Genomic DNA, 21,409 nt, shown 5'->3' with positions numbered 1-21,409 from the left:
GAGGAGCAGCTTAACCCCCCTCATGGGCTCTATGAGGTCATAGGTATATTACCCTCTTTTGCTTACCTGGTCCTCTGTGAGGTCACCCCCTCTGTACCTGCTGGGCTGCTGACAGCCTCCAGGTCTGAAAGGCTGGTAGCAGGGCCGTCTTAAGCATATCTGGCGCCCTTCTGGCGCCCGCCCCCCCCCCCCGGCCAATCATATTTCAAACACAGATGTATTTCACATCCAACCTGTTCCTTGTAACCATGATCTCTGCTACATGTTCCAAAGCAGTGGCAGTCCTGCTACCACAGAATAATAGTGCAGGGTGGGGAGGGAGGGGGAAGAGAGAGAAGGAAGGAAGGAAGGAAGGAAAACAAGGATGGAAGGGATGAAAGAGAGAGGGAGGGAGGGAGAGGGAAGGAGGGAGGGAGGGAAGAGACAGAGAAGGGAGGGAGGGTCCAGTCACAAATTAGTTGCCATGGGTGGGGTGGGGGAGGTGTGGCACAACACAGAATGAGGGGGAGAAAAACCATGGCAAAACTTTCCACCAAAATGGCATTGCCATAGGGAGAAAAGGTTTAACCTGTGGAATTTCTGCCTAGAAAATGAAACACTAATGGGGAAAGTACATTAAAAGGGATAGGGGAAACAGCAGCTCTTCAGGACCCCAGAAAGCCCTTTAAAAATTGTTTATGCATTTTCCATTTTTCTTACTTACACATCATACTTTACCATCATACATAATTTCTGTGCAGACTTCCCAGCCTGACCTTCCATGGTATTTTGAACGTTGCTACATCATATAAAGTTTATTAGTCCACCCTACTTTCCCTCTTCTAATCCCTCCCTGTATTTAACTGTTGTTCATAGGAATACCCCTGCTTGTAAATTGATTTTAGTATATTTTTTAAAATACTCCCCAAACTATCCTGTTCACCCGTATATCTGAAGAAGTGTGCGTGCACATGAAAGCTCATACCAGTGACAAACTCTGTTTGTCTCTAAGGGCCTGAAGAGGGGCTGAAGAGCTGGGGGGCTGAAGAGCTGAAGCAGAGCCTTGTTATGAGCTGGGGGTGGGGCAAGTGTTTCCTTGCAAAGGTGGCCCTTCAAAGGTGCAGGGGGGGAGGGGTGACATCCTACATAAAACAAGGGCCTACATAAAACAAGGGCCGTGCTGCGGCCTGCGACCCAGGCACTCGCCCTCCCCCCCGGGCCTAGTGGGGGCCTGGCAGGGGCCCTACATAAACAAAGACCGTCCTGTGGCCTGCGGTCCGGACGCTCGCCCTCTGCCCCCCTCCTGGGCCTAGTGGGGGCCTAGCAGCCTGGTAGGGGCCTAGAGGTCTGATAATGGCTGCCTTGGTGGTTTCAGTTGCTTGGTTGATGATGTCATTATTTGGTTTGTGGGTGTGGTGTAGATTTCACAGGAAGGGAGGGGGTGTACTGTGGGAGGAATTCCACTTGAGGGCGCTGTTTTACTTTGTGGAAAAACAGGTTTCTACCTACCCAGGTGTGAGATTTGAGGGATTTTTTTTCTAACAACGCTCGGGGAGTGGCCTGGATCGTTGTGTCAAAATTTCAGGACGATTGGTCAAGCAGTTACGGAGAAAAGTGGATCCCGCACTTTCACGATTTTTACATTTATATATATATATCGATTTAAAAAGATATTCAAATTCCCTTTCACAAAAAGACCAGAGGCCTTGTTATTAGGGATAATGTCAACAGAAATCAAGAAAGAAGTAAGACCACGCTTTATGCAGGCAACATCTGCAGCCAGGATTCTAGTTGCAACGAATTGGAAGAGTGAAATTACACCTACAAAATCAGAAGGGCAGGTAAAAATGTTAGACTATTTTCAACTGGCAAAAATGACGGGGAGAGTTAGAGGGTTCTCAGTGCAGAAGGTGAATAAAGAATGGACAATATTTAAAGAATATATGAAAAATTATTGTGATAGCAAAAATCTCCTGGCAGACCTTGAATGTATAGACAATAAACAAAAAAAATCTGAATGAAATTAAGGAAACAAAGTATAATAATATGATACTGTGTACAAAATAACAATGAGACTCAGGGTTTTTTTGAGAACAATCAAAAGTTTATTTTATCTTTCTTATCTTTATTCTTTACTTTTTTCCCTCCTTTTCTCTGTATCTTTCTTTTTCTTTTTCCTGTAGTGTTTGTGCAGGTGGTTTGTATAAACTGTAGCATGGTAATATTGTTGTGACAATATGTGTTGAATGTACCTGCTCTGTTAAATGGGAACGCAACTTGACAGCTTGCCTGCTTTGACATGTTTGACAGATCCACAGCGCCACCTACAGATCCAACACACCAATCAATAAACTGAATCACTTCGTTGAATGGGTCATTCATAAAGCACAATCCATTCACAAATTTGCCCTGTTGTGACGACGTGGGGTTTGTGATTTCAGCTCTCTTGACATAATATGCTGGAGACAGTTCTCTAGTAACACTTTTTTATTAAAGTAAACAAGACTGACTCTGAGGGCAGGAAGGCTACATTTATAGGGACAGGGAACTAGCTAGAAAGGGATACATTTTGGAGGGAACAATATCAGGCAATCACAGTGCTGCCTTTTGGAGGAAACCAATAAGACAGAGGATCCAAATACAGCAGCTTAAATGAACCAATAGTAGCTGTACCCTCTGGAACCAAAAGGCAGTTACTTTATCCTAATGCAAATGCAGACAATAATAATACAGATATAAAATCCTTTGACTCAATACACAACATGCCCATTCCGAGAATTGTCAATAAATGTATCTCCAAACAACAACAGGAGCCAGGAATGCCCGATCATAACTAGTGATGCCCGGCTCTTTAGCCTTCCATTACTTCACCGAGTATCGCCTCTGGCATGTCTGTCCCTGTAATCATAAAACAAAGGGCAGCCATTAATGCCAGGATAGGAGGGGCGGGACTCACAGACAGAAACCCATTTAAATGCACCCACACTTTAGTGATGAAAACAGGAAAACATTTGTGTGTTAACAAAATGCCTTTGTCTGATGAAACTTACCTGTAATCTCACCGATGTGCCTCCCTCATTTGACGTATCCTGTGAATCCCATGAAGGCGGGAAGTGGGAGAAACCACCTGTAATGAAAATGTAGATAAGTGTGTTTTGCCTTTGTTCAGGGTTCTCCTCCTTCGTGTGTGTTGTGAGCAAGGACCCTGTTGCAACAGTACATTTCTATTGCAATAAAGATCAGCTTTACTAGTCGCTTTGCTTTAATATATATCCCTCTGTCATTTTCCTCTGACTGGTAGGGACCTCCCTGGGCGCTGTACGGGCTCCTGCACCTTTAAGAAACGGAGGCGATTTCCACTTAATTTTTTGCAACACACGCAAACGGTTTCTCCCAGAAGGAATATTGTGCCGTTTCTAAATTTCAAGGGGAGGTACAGCCATCTTTCTTCCAGACAGCATCTATTGTTGAAAGTCAATTGCATTTCCCCAGAAATGATTCACAGAAATGATCTCTGTAAAATGTGTTGGAGATTCATTCCCCGTGTTTGCATTCATGGGATTGTTGTCTATCACATGATGGTGTATGTTTTCATTCCACAGAGTCGGGCGTGACGGAGGCAGGATGCTTGTGTTACTGTGTTTCCTGAAGTCACTGGGATGTTCGGGCTGGAGAAAGCTTTTGAAGCTCCTGAACGATCGACCAGGAGGGAGGGAACATGCCAGTCAGGCATGTGTCTCTGCCAGGGTTAAATCAAATCAAATCAAATTTTATTAAACGGTCACAGACCAAATCGACTCATACAACTAGTCAACAAAGGATAACACAGAAATAAACAGAGGACAATTTCAATACAAATTAGGCTGTAACAACACTTTAAAGTTAAAGGACATAAATAAAATTAAATATTTGCATTGGCCTGCGTATTGACATTGGAAAGCTCTTGTTTCCTGCGTCTAATAGCAGCTACGCAGAATTTGGCAACACTGATCGTAATTTCAGGGACCTTGTCTTCTACCAAGGCTCTCCGACGTTGGGATTCTGGTTCATTTTTAAGCTTTTGTAAGGCTGGGGTGATAAAGGTCAGGCGTAGATCCTCGTAGAAACTGCAGTGCAGCGATGCATGCAAATTTGTTTCCACTTCCAATGAGCCACATGGGCAAACACGTGACTCATACGGTTTACCCTCACACCTGCCTAGCAACAGTGCAGAGGGCAACGCATTAAATCTGGCCAAGGCAAAGGAATGTCTATACTTGGGTATTTGCAGTTTTGCCAGGTAATTTGCGGGTGAGAACCCTCTCCCAAAAATCTCTTATTGTGGCATGTTTGTCCATTTTGCCCATATGACACTGCAGCTCCACGTCCCTAATACGTTGGAGCACTTGACATCTGGCTCTCTGGTATCCTGCCGCTATCAAGATCTGCGGAGAAAATCCCAAAGCTTCTTATCTTTTCGAACAGGGAAACTTTCCAGTTAGAATGATAGGTGTCTAACAGTGTTAAAGGTGCCAAGCCAGCCGGGAAGAAGATAAGTCTTCCAGGGTCTTACTTGTGAGTGTTAGGATTTCATAGTAGATTCTGTTCCACCTTAAAAAGGAACAGGCTCGGAAGAGGATGTTGAATGTGCCACATGATGTATATTTCCGTTTGTTGTACTATTGCAGGGGTCCCCAGACTACGGCCCGGGGGCCGGATGCGGCCCAATTAGCCTGCCAATCCGGCCCGCGACGACCCCCGCCGCCCGCCGCCGCCCGCTCTTACGGCGCGCAGTGCGGCAGTGCTCTTCCAGGTTGGGAAAAAAGCGCCGAAAATCCTTTGTGCGCATGCGTATGGGCCTCTCCCGACCCGGAAGAAGTCATTTCTGGTGCACATCCGGGTCGGGGGAGGCCCACGTGTATGCGCACAACGGATTTTCGGCGCTTTTCCCACCCTGGAAGCGCGCCGCCGCGCACGGGCGCACACTCCCCCGCCCGCCGGCCCGCACAGGCGCGCGCTCCTCCGCCCTCCGGCCCGCCGCGCGATCGGCGCGGTGGGAACCGGCCCAAACGCCAGTAAGTCTGGGGACCCCTGTACTATTGTAATGTTAGTTCTCTTGCTTTTGCTTTTCTGGTGAAGACAGACACGTTTGGTCTATCTTCTGAGATGCTTTAGAATAAACGCTTGTAAATATGCAAGGACTTCTCTCTGTGTCTACTTTGCTGCTGCTGCTGCTGCCAAACCACACTGATCGCTGGAATGGACTCTGCAGATAACGTGTCCAGACTCCAAGGAGCCTGGATCATGTTACAGCTGGCTACTGGAGGCAGAAGACACCGGCAGAGGCTTACCGGGGGGGGGGGGGGGGCTTGGTGGCCCAGGTCTTCTGCGTGTATGCTATCAGTGAGATCCTAACAAAATTCACCCAGAGTGAACTTGCTTTGCGCTGGTAAGTGCTTTGTGGCCTGGCAGCGCCACCCCTGTGATAAACAACAGTCCTCCCTTTTCCCTGCGCCATGTTATGACTCTCATTTAAAACCTTTCTATATCTGAGGGCTGGGAAGAGAGGAGGGTTTGTGTAGCTGGTTAAAGACAAACGCCTCTGAAAAGGCAAGGAACAAAAAACTTACAAAGAATGGGAATGTGTACAGGAATATAGGAGAAGATTTGGTTTCAGAGCTTAAATTTAACATGCGGTAGCCTGAAGTACGCAGGAATACAAGAGAATATTGCAATACAAATGGAAAAACAAATTCAATAGCTGTCAACGCAACAAGAAATAACAGTATGAAGAGAAGATCCCACGTGGGTGAAGGGAAGTAATGGGTAAAGGGGAAGGGAGGTATAAGGCAGTAATTGGAAAATTGTAGAGGACAGATATGCAATTTAGGAGGTTAAGAACCAGGAGGTAAAAGAAGAAGATTTAAGTTAAAGAATAGTAAAATAAGGAAATCTGAGAAGAATTTAGTACAAAAATCTTCTGTTGTAAAGGTTTATTTCGGTTGTAACGTCCTCTGTTGTTAAGATTGTACATAAAATCAATAAAACATTGTTAAAAAAGAAAAAGAAAAGGCAATGAACACCAGCAATGCCACCCTCTTCCCTAATAACTTGGATTGACAGGTATCACGGGGCCAGTGAAGTAGCCATGCTCATGAAAGTGCTCCAAATATTTACTTGTGTGTGGTTTCTCATTTTCTTTTACTCCCAGGAAGAAGTGCTGGTGGAGTTTTCTGCAACTTGACTCCAGGAGCACCGCCTGTTGTTCAGCCTCAGGAAGCAAAGTATCATAAAATCCTGGAATTGTAGAGTTGGAAGGGACCCCAATAATAATAATAATAATAATAATAATTTATTATTTATACCCCGCCCATCTGGCCGGGTTCCCCCAGCCACTCTGGGCAGCTTCCAAAAAAAACAGAAATTCTAAAATACAGAAATCCATCAAACATTAAAAGCTTCCCTAAACAGGGCTGCCTTGAGATGCCTTCGATGCTTTGAGATGCTTGAGATGCCTTCGAGATGCCTTTGAGATGCTTGAGATGCCTGCTTTGAGATGCTTGAGATGCCTTCGATGCTTTGAGATGCTTCGATGTCTTGAGATGCTTTCGAAGTGCTAGGTTGGCAGGAGCAGGGACCGAGCAACGGGAGCTCACCCCATCGTGGGGATTCGAATCGCCAACCTTCTGATCAGCAAGCCCTAGGCACTGTGGTTTATTATGCAAGAGTCATCTAGTCCAACCTGCTGCAATATAGGTTGCCTCTGAGGTCTCTGGATGTTTCCCAAAGTTTTAGGGTCTCCCCCCACCTCATTCTCAGGGCCTCCAGGCAAAAGAGTAAAGCAGGATGTAAGAGACCCTAACTACAAGAAGCTGAGCTCTGTTCTTTGGGACCTGTCACCATTGTTTTGCTTTCCTGCTCACGAATGAGAGGAGGGATGCATACAGAGAAATGACACCCAAAAGGGTTTGCTAAAACCTTGTGTGAAGGACACAGCTTTGCTTCAGTTTTGCCATTGCCTCTACCTTTTGCTCATCAGGCTCTCTGCCTCAACCCATGCGGAATCAGCAAGAAGTCCCAAAATATGTAGTGTGGTGGGAGAGCTGGAAAGAACTTCACATGTGGCAACAATTGTACCCTTTGAGTTTCAGATTTGCGCCGAGAGCAAAATATACACCAGGAGGCTTCATTTGGTCAGAATTGAGTATACACCTCCAGAGTAAAAACTAAATACATTGCTCCTGGCAAATGAGCCACCCTAAATGCTACAGGACTGTGAAAATTTGTGTCATGGACTTTTTAGACTCGTCCACCCATGTACTAAGGGACGCGGGTGGCGCTGTGGGTTAAACCACAGAGCCTAGGGCTTGCCAATCAGAAGGTCGGCAGTTCAAATCCCCACAACGGGGTGAGCTCCTGTTCCTCGGTTCCCAGCTCCTGCCAACCTAGCAGTTCGAAAGCACGTCAAAATGCAAGTAGATAAATAGGTACCGCTCCGGCGGGAAGGTAAACCACGTTTCCTTGCGCTGCTCTGGTTTGCCAGAAGCGGCTTAGTGATGTTGGCCACATGACCTGGAAGCTGTACATCAGCTCCCTTGGCCAATAAAGCCAGATGAGTGCCGTTTACCTTACTGCCGGAGTGGTACCTATTTATCTACTTACACTTTGAAGTGCTTTCGAAGTGCTAGGTTGGCAGGAGCAGGGACCGAGCAACGGGAGCTCACCCCGTCGTGGGGATTCGAACCGCCAACCTTCTGATCAGCAAGCCCTAGGCACTGTGGTTTATTATGCTATTTTTGTGATACAAATGACATGAGAAAACTTGGTATGCTTATTTAATAATAATAATAATTCAGTTTATCTCAGTTTATCTAAATTTCATTAGGTCAGGTTCACACCATACATTTAAAACACATTTCTACCACTGAATTGTGTGAAGACGAACACAGGAAACTGCCAATGTCCTTATTATTGCGTATTCGTGATGGTTTGGGCTCATGATGCTGTTTTGGCCTGCAAAACCTTTGGGGTGGTTGCACTACCACATTTCCAATCGGTGCACATCCCATAACTTTCTGCTTAATAATAATAATAATAATAATAATAATAATATTTGTACCCCACCCATCTGACTGGGTTTCCCCAGCCACTCTGAGAGGCTTCCAGCATATATCAAAACATTATAAAAACATACAACATTTCAAACTTCCCTATACAGGGCTGCCTTCAGATGTCTTCTAAAGATTGTGTAGCTCTTTATCTCCTTGACATCTTCCTGGTTCCCTGTAACCTCACTTCTTGCAGTGAGGGACCCACCAGAAGGCCCTCAAAGATGGACCTCAGTGTCTGGGCTGAACAATGGGGGTGGAGTTGTAGTTCCCACCAAGAGAATGGTGCAAAAATCACTGTCCAGGAAAAGGTACTGGGCATTTTCTTTTCTTTCATGTTTGATGCATCTAGCCCAAGCTTCTGCAATGCAGGAATCTCAGCTAAAGCATCCATGACAGATGGCCATCCAACCTCTGCTTAAAAGCCTCCAAGGAAGGAGATTCCACCACCTCCTGAGGGAGACCGTTCTACTGCTGAACAGCTCCTACTGTCAGAAAGTTATTTCTGATGTTTAGTTGGAATCTCCTTCCTTGTAACTTGAAGTCATTGGTTTGAGTCCTCCCCTCCAGAGCAGGAGAAAGCAAGCATGCTCCCTCTTCCATGTGAAAGCCCTTGATATATTTGAAGATGGCTCTCATATCTCCCCCAGTCTCCTCTTTTCCAGAATAAAAACACCCAGCTCCTTCAACCACTCCTCATCAGGCTTGGTTTCCAGACCCTTGATCATCTTGCTTGGTCTCCTCTGCACACATTCCAGTTTTGAGATTCCAAGTAACACTCACCCTCCCTCTCATTTGCAGAATACCCAGCTATTTCACCGTTTAATAGGAATTACATAACTTAAATAGCAGCTAGTGAGTTTTTAAGGAATCAACAGAATGTCAAAATGGCATATAATTTTAAAAAGCTCAATGGAAGTTCTTGAGTATAACTGATTTTTATGTCAGTGTACACCTGAATGCGATGATAAAATTCTCCACCAGTGGAAATCTAGCAGACTGACTCCTTTTGGGCGGTGTTATCTTTGCAGTTTACTCCTTTTTTTTGAGGATGCTTTTGAATCCCCAGGTAGGAGTAATGATGATACCAGTTGAAACAGCACAGCTATCCAGGCCAGACCAATGACGATCCAAACGGCTGCAAGCAACTGGTAGCCCACAAAATAGTTCCTCTCATGCTTCCTCCCTGGAGACACAAGAGAAAAGCAACAATAATGTGTGAGGAGGTGATTTAAAGGACCCACCAACTCAGTTTATCTAAACTTCGTTAGGTCATGTTCACACCATACATTTAAAACACATTTCTACCATTGAATTGTGGGAAGACGAACACAGGAAACTGCCAATGTCCTTATTATTGCCTATTTGTGATGGTTTGGGCTCATGCTGCTATTTGAGCCTGTGAAGGTTTTTGGACGACTTATCAACCCTTGTTGGAACCAGTTACAGCATGGTGGCCGTCGCCATTAGAAGCATTTTCAATTAAAAAAATTAATATGTCAGGGAATTGGGCAGCGTATAAGCAACTAGTAAGACAAGAGCAGGGCCAGCTAAAAATGAAAACATTTGAAGAGATTAGGTACCATGTCATGGGCTGGCTCCAATATCAACAACTAAATAACGTTTTTACCCTGGATTTTTAAAAATCTGACTTTAAAAAAGAAAAAGAAAAATTACAAAACGTATTATTAGGAAGTAACAAAAAATTACTATCTAAAGTATATGATTAATTATTGGAATGGGATCTTGAAGATGAACAAATAAAAGAATCATAGGTCAAAGGGCCCAAGTTATCGGACATGCAATAGAACTAAACCAGTGGGAAAGACTATTGAAAATTCAATTCAGATTCACTTCCTGTTATTCTATAAAAGAGAACATGATGAAGATGTTTTATAGGTGGCACATGACACCATCGAAGATTGCCAAAATCTATAAGACCAAATCCAACCTTTGCTGGAAGTGCAGGGAAGTTGAGGGTACTGTGATGCACTTATGTTGGGGAGATGCGAAAAAGTAAAAAAAAATAAAAAATTGGAGCTGCATCCATGAAGAATTTAAAAAGATGCTCAGAATATCTATAGAAAAAAAACCCTGAAACATTTAGATGCAACCCCATCTAAAAATTCGTTAAGTAGAAAAAATCCTATCTAAACCGCATCCAAGATGGCGGACGGAGCTCCATTCGTAAGTAGAAACAATCGTAAGTAGAGTTATTCGTAAGTAGAGGTACCACTGTACTTGGAGGGTCCGTACTTGAGAAACTTAAAATATGGTTGGGTTCCAAATTATAATCATTGCAAGTCATCATTTTGGATGAAACCTGAACTGAGCTTTCATATTCTTCGGTAGAACAGATTGGTTGCCACCAGTACCTTGATGCCACAAATGACCTAGCTTTATCTGTACAACCAGTTAAGCCCACAATATCAAAGTCTTTTGAAAGCCTTACCTATTAGATAGTCTCCAAAACCAATGGTGCTGAGTGTAATAAATGTAAAATAGATAGCTTCATGATAACTCCAGCCCTCCGCATGTTGAAAGAGGAATGATGGCAAAATAAGAAACATTAGAAGTCCCACAGCCATGAACAGGAAAGTATATCTTGCTGTTTTCTGAAAGATAAAGAAAAGAAAAATAAAAGAAAAAAAGACCAAATTGTGGGGGGAAAACCCACTGAGATTTAGCATGGAATAATATTCTCTCAGTGGGGGGGGGGGGGCAAGAATCCAAGGCATACCTTTTATCATCACTGTAATCCAAGTTTATGCACCAACTGCCGGTGGTGAAGAAACTGAAATTGACCAATTCCATGAAGACTTACAACATCTTCTAGAAACGACACCAAAGAAGGATGTTCTTCTCATTATAGGGGATTGGAATGCTAAAGTAGGGAGTCAAGAGATAAAAGGAGCAACTGGCAAGTTTGGCCTTGGAGTTCAAAATGCTTAGCAGGGGGTTGGATTGGATGGCTCTCATAGTCATCAAAAGAGTAGCAAAAGCTGTACTAGGATGCAATCTCAAAAATGATAGAATGATCTCAATACGAATCCATGTGGTCTTTTCCAACTCTATGATTCTATGATTCTAAGCAGGGTAAAGGCTAATAGAGTTCTGTCAAGAGAACAAGCTGGTCATAACAAACAATCTTTTCCAACAACACAAGAGACGACTCTACACGTGGACATCACCAGATGGTCAGCATCGAAATCAGATATTCTCTGCAGCCAAAGATGGAGAAGCTCTATACAGTCAGCAAAGACAAGACCTGAAGCTGACTGTGGCTCAGATCAGCAGCTTCTTATAGCAAAATTCCAGCTTAAACTGAAGAAAGTAGGAAAAAGCACTGGGCCAGTAAGACACAATCTAAATCAAATCCCTTATGAATACAGAGTGGAAGTGAGGAACAGGTTTAAGGATTTAGATTTGGTGGACAGAGTGCCTGAAGAACTATGGATGGAGGCTTGTAACATTATACAGGAGGCAGCAACGAAAACCATCCCAATGCAAAGGAAATGCAAGATAGCCAAGTGGCTGTCCAATGAGGCCTTACAAATAGCAGGGGAGAGAAGCCAGGGAAAATATGAGGGAGATAGTGAAAGATACAGGAAATTGAATGCAGATTTCCAAAAATTAGCAAGGAGAGACAAGAGGGCCTTCTTAAACGAGCAATGCAAAGAAAAAGAGGAAAGCAACCGAATGGGGAAAACCAGAGATCTGTTCAAGAAAATTGGAGATATGAAAAGAACATTTTGTACAAAGATTACCATAATAAAGGACAAAAGTGGTAAGGACCTAACAGAAGCAGAAGACATCAAGAAGAGGTGGCAAGAATACACAGAGGAATTATTCCAGAAAGATATGGAGGACTCATACACCCTAGGTAGTGTGGTTGCTGACCCTGAGCCAGACATCCTGGAGAGTGAAGTCAAATGGGCCTTAGAAAGCACTGCTATTAACAAGGCCAGTGGAAGTGATGATCTTCCAGCTGAACTATTTAAAATTTTAAAAGATGATGCTATTAAGGTGCTACACTCAATATGCCGGCAAGTTTGGAAAACTCAGCAGTGGCCAGAGGATTGGAGAAGATCAGTCTACATCTTAACCCCCAAAAGGGCAGTGCAGAATTCATCATGTGAAAGACTGGACTGGATGAATCCCAAATGAGAATCAATATTGCCGGAAGAAATATCAACAACCTCAGATATGTTGATGAAACAACCTTGATGGCAGAAAGTGAGAAGGAATCAAAGAACCTTTTGATGAGGGTGAAAGAGGAGAGCGCAAAATACGGTCTGAAGCTCAACATAAAAAAAAAACCAAGATCATGGCCACTGGTCCCATCACCTCCTGGCAAATAGAAGTGGAAGAAATGGAGGCAGTGGGAGATTTTACTTTCTTGGGTTCCATGATCACTGCAGATGGTGACAGGAGTCATGAAATTAAAAGACGCCTGCTTCTTGGGAGAAAAGCAATGACAAACCTAGACAGTATCTTAAAAAGCAGAGACATCACCTTGCCGACAGAGGTACATATAGTTAAAGCTATGGTTTTCCCAGTAGTGAATTTTGGTGCTGGAGGAGACTCTTGAGAGTCCCATGGACTGCAAGAAGATCAAACCTATCCATTCTGAAGGAAATCAGCCCTGAGTGCTCACTGGAAGGACAGATCCTGAAGCTGAGGCTCCAATACTTTGGCCACCTCATGAGAAGAGAAGACTCCCTGAAAAAGACCCTGATGTTGGGAAAGATTGAGGGCACTAGGAGAAGGGGACAACAGAGGATGAGATGGTTGGACAGTGTTCTCGAAGCCACCAACATGAGTCTGACCAAACTGCGGGAGGCAGTGGAAGACAGGAGTGCCTGGCGTGCTCTGGTCCATGGGGTCACGAAGAGTCGGACACGACTAAACAACAATGCACATGTCTAATATATTATTTTCTTCTTCCTCTTATAGAGGCAGCCAATCATATACAGTATGCATATGACCTGAGTGCAGCAGCAGTCTATGTTGGCCTCAGTCTTGTCACTGGTAAGATTAGAAATCATCTCCAGATAAAGTAACTGAATTACCTTCTTTCCTTTCCCAAACACTTTCGCTGCACACCGTTCGAAGAGTCTTGAGACTAAAAAGCCAATATAGTTCAAGCAGATGAGGTTGAAGGGGATTCCAAAGAGAGCAAAAATAACACAAAACATCTGACCTTCTTTTGTTTGGGGACAGACGTTTCCATAGCCTGTTGAAAGAATAAGAACGGGTTGAAAAGGATGTCAGCAACTGTCAATTTGCCAATTGCCTAGACAAGTTACACAGCAGGGTCCCTATGAAGGGTTGTTTCCAGTGGAGAGCTGCTTGTGCATTGAGACTGACTGCTCCTTCCTTTCCTCTCTCCTGTACAACCCCCAAATCTGCTCCAGAGGATCCCCATACCCTCTGGGGCAGACTTTGAGGGTGCTAAGAGGGGTGCAGGGAGGAGAAGAGGGATAAGTTTCATTGTGCAAGCAGAGGTCTGTGCATGACCAAAATGGCAGCCGTGGATACAGCCCAATGTATTTATTTTATGTACTGCACTTATTGACTTCCTTTGTGCCAATGCACTTGGGGCAATTAAGAGTTTCAAACAAAGAAACTTCCTCCGGGCATAATTATGTGGGAGCTCCAAGTGTCTCCCTCCTGTTTCTTGGAGCAGACAGGCCCACTGTGGAAGAACTGACCTGAAATGCAATGGAAGAGGCCAAGTGTGCAGGTATTACTTTGGAGACCTTGTGAAATGTTGGGTGAAATGGAGACTCACCATGGCAACCCTTTAAAAAAAACCCAAAAGATTGACAATATATTTGTCATGAAAATCTGGGCATCACTGCATTTTCATGATAATGAATAAAATGTAGGTTAATCTGCAGTGAAGAAAGAGCAGAGTTCCTCCATTCGTAACCATCATGGCTAAAATAAGTTGCAATTCCCAAGCACCTAAAAAGAATGCTCTAGAAATTTGATTTCTCTCAACTTCAGTGTGACCTGACCTGGCCTGTGAATTGGAACATGCTTAACCTTCAGATTTTAACTCTCCATTCTGTCTCTGTGTTGCTGTTTATAAAAGTAAGATTGAATCCATTACCATGGGAATAGTAATAATATAATTATAATTTATTATTTTTGTGTCGCCCATCTGACTGTGTTGCCCCAGCCACTCTGGGTGGCTTCCCCTGTCCCATTTCACACAATACTTCGGTCTTGTCGGGATTCAACCTTTGGAATTGAATGCACTGTTTACTTAAAGGGACAGACAGAAGTTTTCAAAGCAGAGGCTGCTAAGGGAGTGATGAACAAAACTCAATATGGCAAAGACATGGCTGAATACACCACTGATTGTTAGTATTATCCCACAATTATTGGATGAGCAATTGCAAGAGCTCAGAGATGAGATGCACAGAATGGTGAATGAAAATGGATCAGAGGAAAACCAGACTAAAGAATTTCACAGGACCTTTGAGGGAAAATATTGATCAACATATGGCAGAGATAGAGGATCTTGTTTACAGGTGGAAGTGAACTCCGAGGAAAAAGCCACCAAGCTTCTGGCAATTCATAGACACATGGAATCGTAAAATTGCAGAGTTGGAAGGAACCCCAAGAGTAATCTAGTTCAACCCTCTGCAATGCAGAAATTTCAACTAGAGCAGGCATGCCCAAATTCCAGCCCTCCAGATGTTTTGGACTACAATACCCATCTTCCCCAACCATTGGTCCTGTTAGCTAGGGATCATGGGAGTTGTAGGCCAAAACATCTGGAGGGCCACAGTTTGGGCATGCCTGAACTAGAGCATCCATATGAGATGGTCATCCAACCTCTGCTTAAAAACCTCTAGTTAAGCAGAATCCACAACCTCGTGATGGAGCCTGTTCCATTGCCGAACAACCCTTTTCCTGATGTTTAGTCAGAATCTTCTTTCTTGTCTTTTGAAGCCATTGCCTCGAGTCCTACCCTCTAGAGCAGAAGAGAACAAGCATGCTCCCTCTCCCATGTGACAGCCCTTGAGATATTTGAAGATGGCTCTCATATCACCTGTCAGTCTCTTCTTTTCCAAGCTAAACATACCCAGCTCGTTCAACCATTCTTCATAAGGCTTGGTTTCCAGACCCTTGATCTTCCTGGCTGCCCTTCTCTGCAGATGTTCCAGCTTGCCAAAATTCTTCTCAAATTGTGGTGCCCAAAACAGGACACAGTATTTCAGGTGTGGTCTGACCAAGACAGAATGTTGTTGTTGTTGTTTAGTCGTTTAGTCGTGTCCGACTCTTCGTGACCCCATGGACCAGAGCACGCCAGGCACTCCTGTCTTCCACTGCCTCCCGCAGTTTGGTCAAACTCATGTTCGTAGCTTCGAGAACACAGTCCAACCATCTCGTCCTCTGTTGTCCCCTTCTCCTAGTGCCCTCAATCTTTCCCAACATCAGGGTCTTTTCCAGGGAGTCTTCTCTTCTCATGAGGTGGCCAAAGTATTGGAGCCTCAGCTTCAGGATCTGTCCTTCCAGCGAGCACACAGGGCTGATTTCCTTCAGAATGGATTGGTTTAATCTTCTCGCAGTCCATGGGACTCTCAAGAGTCTCCTCCAGCACCATAATTCAAAAGCATCAATTCTTCGGCAATCAGCCTTCTTTATGGTCCAGCTCTCACTTCCATACATCACTACCGGGAAAACCATAGCTTTAACTATACGGACCTTTGTCGGCAAGGTGATGTCTCTGCTTTTTCAAATGCTGTCTAGGTTTGTCATTGCTTTTCTCCCAAGAAGCAGGCGTCTTTTAATTTCGTGCCTGCTGTCACCATCTGCAGTGATCAAGCAGCCCAAGAAAGTAAAATCTCTCACTGCCTCCATTTCTTCCCCTTCTATTTGCCAGGAGGTGATGGGACCAGTGGCCATGATCTTGATTTATAGATCAAGGGACTATTGCTTCCCTTGATCTGGATACAATACTTCAGGTGATGCAGCCACCAAAAACCCATATCCTTTTCACATGTACTGCTAGTAAGCCAGATGTCCCCCATCTTATATTTATGCATCTGATTCTTCCTGACTAAGTGCAGAACCTGACATTTGTGCTTTTTGAAATGCATTTTCTTAGTTTGTGCCCAGTTCTTCAATCTGTTGTTTTGAATCCCAATTCTTTCTTCTGCAGCATTAGCTACCCCTCCCAGTTTGGTGCCATCTGCAAATTTGATGAGCATCCTCTCAGTTCATTCATCCAAGTCATTTATAAAGCCAAAACCCTCTGGCACCCCACTTGTCACTTTTCTGCAGGATGTCAAGGAACCATTAATGAATACTCTTTGGGTTCCATCAGTCAACCTACTACAAATACACCTTACGATTACCTTGTTCAACCCACATTTTACCTGCTTCCTCTTGAGAAAATCATGGAGTACTTTGTCAAAAGCCTTACCGAAATCAATATACATTATGTCCACAGCATTTCCCTAATCCACAAAATTTGTAATTCCACCAAAAACAAAGAAAGAAATGAGAATGGTCTGGCATCACTTATTTTTGAAAAACCAGTGGTGGGTCTTAGTAATCTCAGCATCCTTTTCTAAGTGCAAGAAATGGGATTGGAAGATATGGAATGGAGTATGAATTAATGACTATACAACAAGTAAATAATTGTGCATTGTTGCTCTAATCAGGGATGCTGGAATTTCTTGGAGATAAAGTTATCACACTGGGCTGGAGGAAGAATGTTCTTGGCATTTAGTTCTAGTAACGATTGAAGAGCCCCTTTTGGACATTTTGTGCGGAAAAGAAAATGAATGAACTTGAGATGTTTGGGACTGAAGATTGGGAAAACACCACCTAGCTGAACATTATCCTGGAATACAGCTGGTTACCATCCTAGAGTAAATATTTGGAATATTCTGAATAATCTTTATGTACAATATTGGCACATTTCTCTTATGTCTCTTTTATTTTTTTATGATCTTTGCTTCTGTATTTTTCTGCTAACTCTACCCTTGTTTATATTTTGTTTTATTTTTGTATGCCCTCTGTTCTGTGTTAATGAGGATATTCACAGGAAGGTGATGGATGGCTGATGATCCTGCGTGAGAAGCAGGGAAGGGAAGATCTCCCAGGGTGGTAGGATGGGAGAAGAAAGGATCACAGGTGAGAGCTGGGCGGGATAAGGGTTATGATCTACCTCTGATAGAAGGCTCTGTATCTTTTCTCCATTATTCCTTCCTTCCTTCCTTCTCTCCCTCCTTCTCTCCCTCCTTCTTTCTCCTTTCTTTTTCTGTTTCCTCTTTTACTTTTTCTTTATATTAGTTTGGTTTTTATTGCATTGTATGTTGAAAAGTTCCAGTAAATAAGCAGCATCCTCCATGCATCTGTAAGGACCAGACCGAGTTGTTTTCAGCTGAGGTCCTATGAAGATTTTGCCTAGCACCCCGGAATAACCAGAGAACCAATTAGAAAACGAATAGTATCTACTGATCCAAATTTGCTAGTGGACAGAGCCAAGAAATGAAGTCTCCTGGGATACCTCAAGTCCAAAGGCTGAGAAATAGATAAGCCCTTTTCTTGTGTCTCAGAATTGGCAGCTTTATGGCCTGCACTCAACGTATGGATTAGTTTATCCCTAGCACACTTGGGACGCGGGTGGTGCTGTGGGTTAAACCACAGAGCCTAGGGCTTGCTGATCAGAAGGTCGGCGGTTCGAATCCCCGCGACGGGGGTGAGCTCCCGTTGTTCAGTCCCAGCTCCTGCCCAGCTAGCAGTTCGAAATCATGTGAAAGAGCAAGTAGATAAATAGGTACAGCTCTGGCAGGAAAGTGAACGGCGTTTCTGTGTGCTGCTCTGATTCGCCAGAAGTGGCTTTGTCATACTGGCCACATGACCTGGAAGCTTGTCTGTGGACAAACGCTGGCTCCCTCAGCCTATAGAGCGAGATGAGCGCTGCAACCCCAGAGTCGTTCGCGACTGAACCTAATGGCCAGGGGTCCCTTTACCTTTAGCACACTTGATGCACACGAAAGCTCATACCAAAATAAAAACTTAGTTGGTCTTTAAGGTGCTGCTGGAAGGAATTTTTTTATTTCGAATCAACCAGAGCTTTACAAACTGTGTCGTGACACATTAGTATGTCGGCTGCAGTGTTCGGTGTGTCATGTGAACACTGGAGAGGAGTTTAACCACCAGTCTGCTAGCAAAACTGAATTACTGTGTCACAAATTGACGCATGTATAAAAAGTGTGTCACCAACATGAAAAGTTTTGAACGCTCTGGATTAAACAGTGCTAAAAGGGTAGGTTCACCCACTCGGTGCACGGTTTTCTGCTTTGAAGGCATTCGCCCAGATAAAAAGGGTGTGTGGTTTCTTGTGTGTGCTGTGTAGCTTACTGGAAAGAAGTTTTAATCCTATGCAAATTTATTGGGGAGCAGGTCCCACTGAATGCATAGGGTTGTGCTGAGAGGGGTGGATTTGCACTGGGAAATTGTCATGGGGTCAGTTGCACCTGGTGGGATTTGAACTCGTTTCCCTAGCCCAACTATTTTCCACAGGGGTGTTTTAATAATGGGTTGGCCCCAGAAGGGTGGGGAATAAATACCTAATCAGGGAATGGTCTTGTTGGGCATATAATGAACTATTTATTTGGTCAGAAAGGGGAAGACAAAGATGAGTTGTGAAGGATGATAAATGAGCAAAAGCAAAGCCTGCAGCTTAACACAATTTTTCTAAGCGAGAGCAGTCGGATGCCCTGCATATTATATTCAGGGAGAAGCCAGAACCAAATGACAGTACCTATTGTGGCTAACATAGTGCCCACGAAGAAGAAAGAATCAGAGAAATCCCAGTAGCTGTGTGTTTCAGGAGGATGGGTTCCTCTTGGAATTATTCCCTTCCGAACAGATTTTATCACATCCTGCAATTGAAGGCAAGACTCAGTTTGAATATTCCAACAATAAGAATAGCCCTCCTCTGATTATCACCAGATAACGCTAACTAAATCATGATGCATTCAGAAGGGAAATTCTTCTGGATCAGTCCAGCATGTTCTTCCCCCCCAGCGGCCAGCCCAATGCTTATGGGAAGCCCACAAAAAAAAAGACATGAGCACGACAGCCCTCCCCTCACTTGTCACCCCCAGAGACTGATAGGCATAGTATGGCTTATGCACACTTAACTCTTCCTCCACTCTTTCCAGGCAAAGGACCGCACTCCAAGGGGTGCTTGTTGTGGTTTGCACCAAGCTTTCCCAGTGAAAACTGTGATCTATGTTTGAGTTGTTGAGAGTGATGCAGCGGTTTCACCCTCAAAGCTTAGTGATAAAGTAGGCTCCTTACACAAGACTTGAAGACGAGTCTTGACTTGTCAGGATCCCAACTAGGGCTTTCTTTCAGCCGGAACTCTCTAGAACTCAGTTCCGTCACCTCTCAAGTAGGCTCCTTTGCCATTATAGGAGAAGGAGGGAGGTGTTCATGGTGAGTTCCAGGAACCCCCAGAGCCTTTTTTCATAGATGGCAACACTATAAGAAGCTGTATTGTTTATATATCAAGTTCAATACTAATGTTTCTCTCCCTTCAGCCCAAGAGAAGGTATAGAATCATAGAGTTGGAAGAGACCACAAGGGCCATCCAGTCCAACCCCCTGCCAAGCAGGAAACACCGTCAAAGCATTCTTGACATATGGCTGTCAAGCCTCTACTTAAAGACCTCCAAAGAAGGAGACTCCAGGTTTGGTCTTCTTGCTCCAAAAACATACACTTTCGTAGCAATGTTTGGCTTGCCTGTCTTCATAAATTCTTCTGGACAGAGTCTGCTTAGAGTATTCACTCTCCCTTATTCTCATTCAACAAAACAGCAGTGATGAGACAACCCACCCTCTGTTCTAAGGCACAAAAACACTTTTCAAGGCAATGATTCAATTTTTCTATGATCTTGAACAGTCACCTTTTTTGCAGCTGCTACATGATGTATGTTCTCTTTCCCCCAATTTATTTCCCAACTAATATAGTACAGTCGTACCTTGGTTCTCGGATGCCTTGGTACTCGGACATTTTTGCTCCAGAATGCCGCAAACCCGGAAGTGAGTGTTCCGGTTTGTGAATGTTCTTCATAAGCTGAATGTCTGACGCGGCTCCGGCAGCCAATCGGTTTTTGTACCATTTCGGGAGTCGAATGCACTACCGGAATGGATTAAGTACGATAACCAAGGTTCGGCTGTACAAATATTAACCACAACCTGCACTTTATAGCTGAATTGGAGGAAACATAAATTTGGGTTTTCCGTGGCAACGATTCAGCTTTTCTGTGACCTTGAACAGAGTATTTTTTTGCAGCTGCTACATGATGCATGTTCTCTTTCCCTAATTTATATTATTTGCAAAATACATTTCCCAACAAATACAGTACAAATACTAACAAAAACCTGTTCTTTGTAGATGAATCGGAGCAAACGCCTATTTGGGTTTTCAATGGATTGCTGTTAACAAGCTGGTTTTCATGAGGAAAGCCCCAGAGCAACGAAATGGTGCACAGACACGGAGCTTTAAATCATGGGCCAGGCCTGGAAAGAGGGGAGGAAAGCTCAGTGTGCATAAGCCCATGCTGCCTCCAACAGTGTTGGCAGAACACAGCCCTAATGGCTAGTAGCCATTCATTGTCTTATTCTCCATTAATTTGCCTAATCCTCCATGGGGATAACATTTCACACATGGAAGGAAGGCTGAGTCCTTATGGCTTATGCCGGCAACTGATTCTGTCCCCACCTCGATTCTCACCTCCTAAACTGTATTCCCCCATATATACATTCTGACCTCTCAACCTCTGGTGTCATTCCACACTCATACCCTTCAGTCTTGCTTAAGTAATGACTTACCACTATGAATAACTCCACCTCTTCTGGGCTGAGAGAGGTGTAGTTCAAAAAAAAAGCCTCTTTCCGGTGATAAATTTTATCTACTACTTTCTTGCTGTTCTCCTTCTCCAGAATCTCAAAGATGAGGGCACCCATCACCATGTAAGTCATGAGGCCAGCCAGCAGTAGGGTGCCCTGTGCCCTGCTCATATGCATGTTGTTCTGTGTGGGAATGAGAGCCAAGGAAGAAGCAGACACAATAGTGAATATAGTTTAGTAAGCAAATCCTTATTTGTCTTGACCCAGACTCAAGAGTACAGCCCCATAGCACTAACCAAATGAATTTCAACAGGGACGGTTCTGCACTTAAGCAGGAATAACCAGATGCACAAATACAGTAGAAGATGACCAGGGCCGTCTCAAGCCGGTCCCCCCCCCCCCGAGACTACCCCTAGAGCCGGGCCTGAAGATGACTTACTAGCAGTACATGCG

The 21,409-nt window shown here is 44.0% G+C and overlaps 1 protein-coding gene across 1 annotated transcript; it reads right to left on the bottom strand.

The window, feature by feature from the left end:
* Positions 1-9,085: 9,085 nt before the first annotated feature.
* LOC118097878 (potassium channel, subfamily K, member 16-like) lies at positions 9,086-21,133 on the bottom strand. Its single transcript, XM_035141171.1, has 5 exons — positions 20,939-21,133; positions 18,862-18,982; positions 13,139-13,302; positions 10,519-10,681; positions 9,086-9,252 (listed from the first exon to the last, which is right to left on the bottom strand). Exons 1-5 carry the CDS (start codon positions 21,131-21,133, stop codon positions 9,086-9,088), a joined length of 810 nt encoding a protein of 269 aa, XP_034997062.1.
* Between the last annotated feature and the right edge of the window lie 276 nt (positions 21,134-21,409).

This window comes from Zootoca vivipara, chromosome 1, assembly GCF_965207765.1.
Source record: "Zootoca vivipara chromosome 1, rZooViv2.hap1.1, whole genome shotgun sequence".
Taxonomy (NCBI): domain Eukaryota; kingdom Metazoa; phylum Chordata; class Lepidosauria; order Squamata; family Lacertidae; genus Zootoca; species Zootoca vivipara.
Note: the sequence above shows the minus strand (reverse complement) of the source record. Positions and strands in the feature narration are given on the sequence as shown.

Excerpts from the sequence above, each read along its gene's own strand:
- LOC118097878 (XM_035141171.1), bottom strand. The coding sequence starts at position 21,133 with ATGCATATGAGCAGGGCACAGGGCACCCTACTGCTGGCTGGCCTCATG. Across the intron at positions 13,303-18,861 it reads CACTATGTTAGCCACAATAG|GCTATGGAAACGTCTGTCCC; the intron begins GTACTGTCATTT and ends TTCTTTCAACAG. Across the intron at positions 9,253-10,518 it reads TTTTGGAGACTATCTAATAG|GGAGGAAGCATGAGAGGAAC; the intron begins GTAAGGCTTTCA and ends TTGTGTCTCCAG.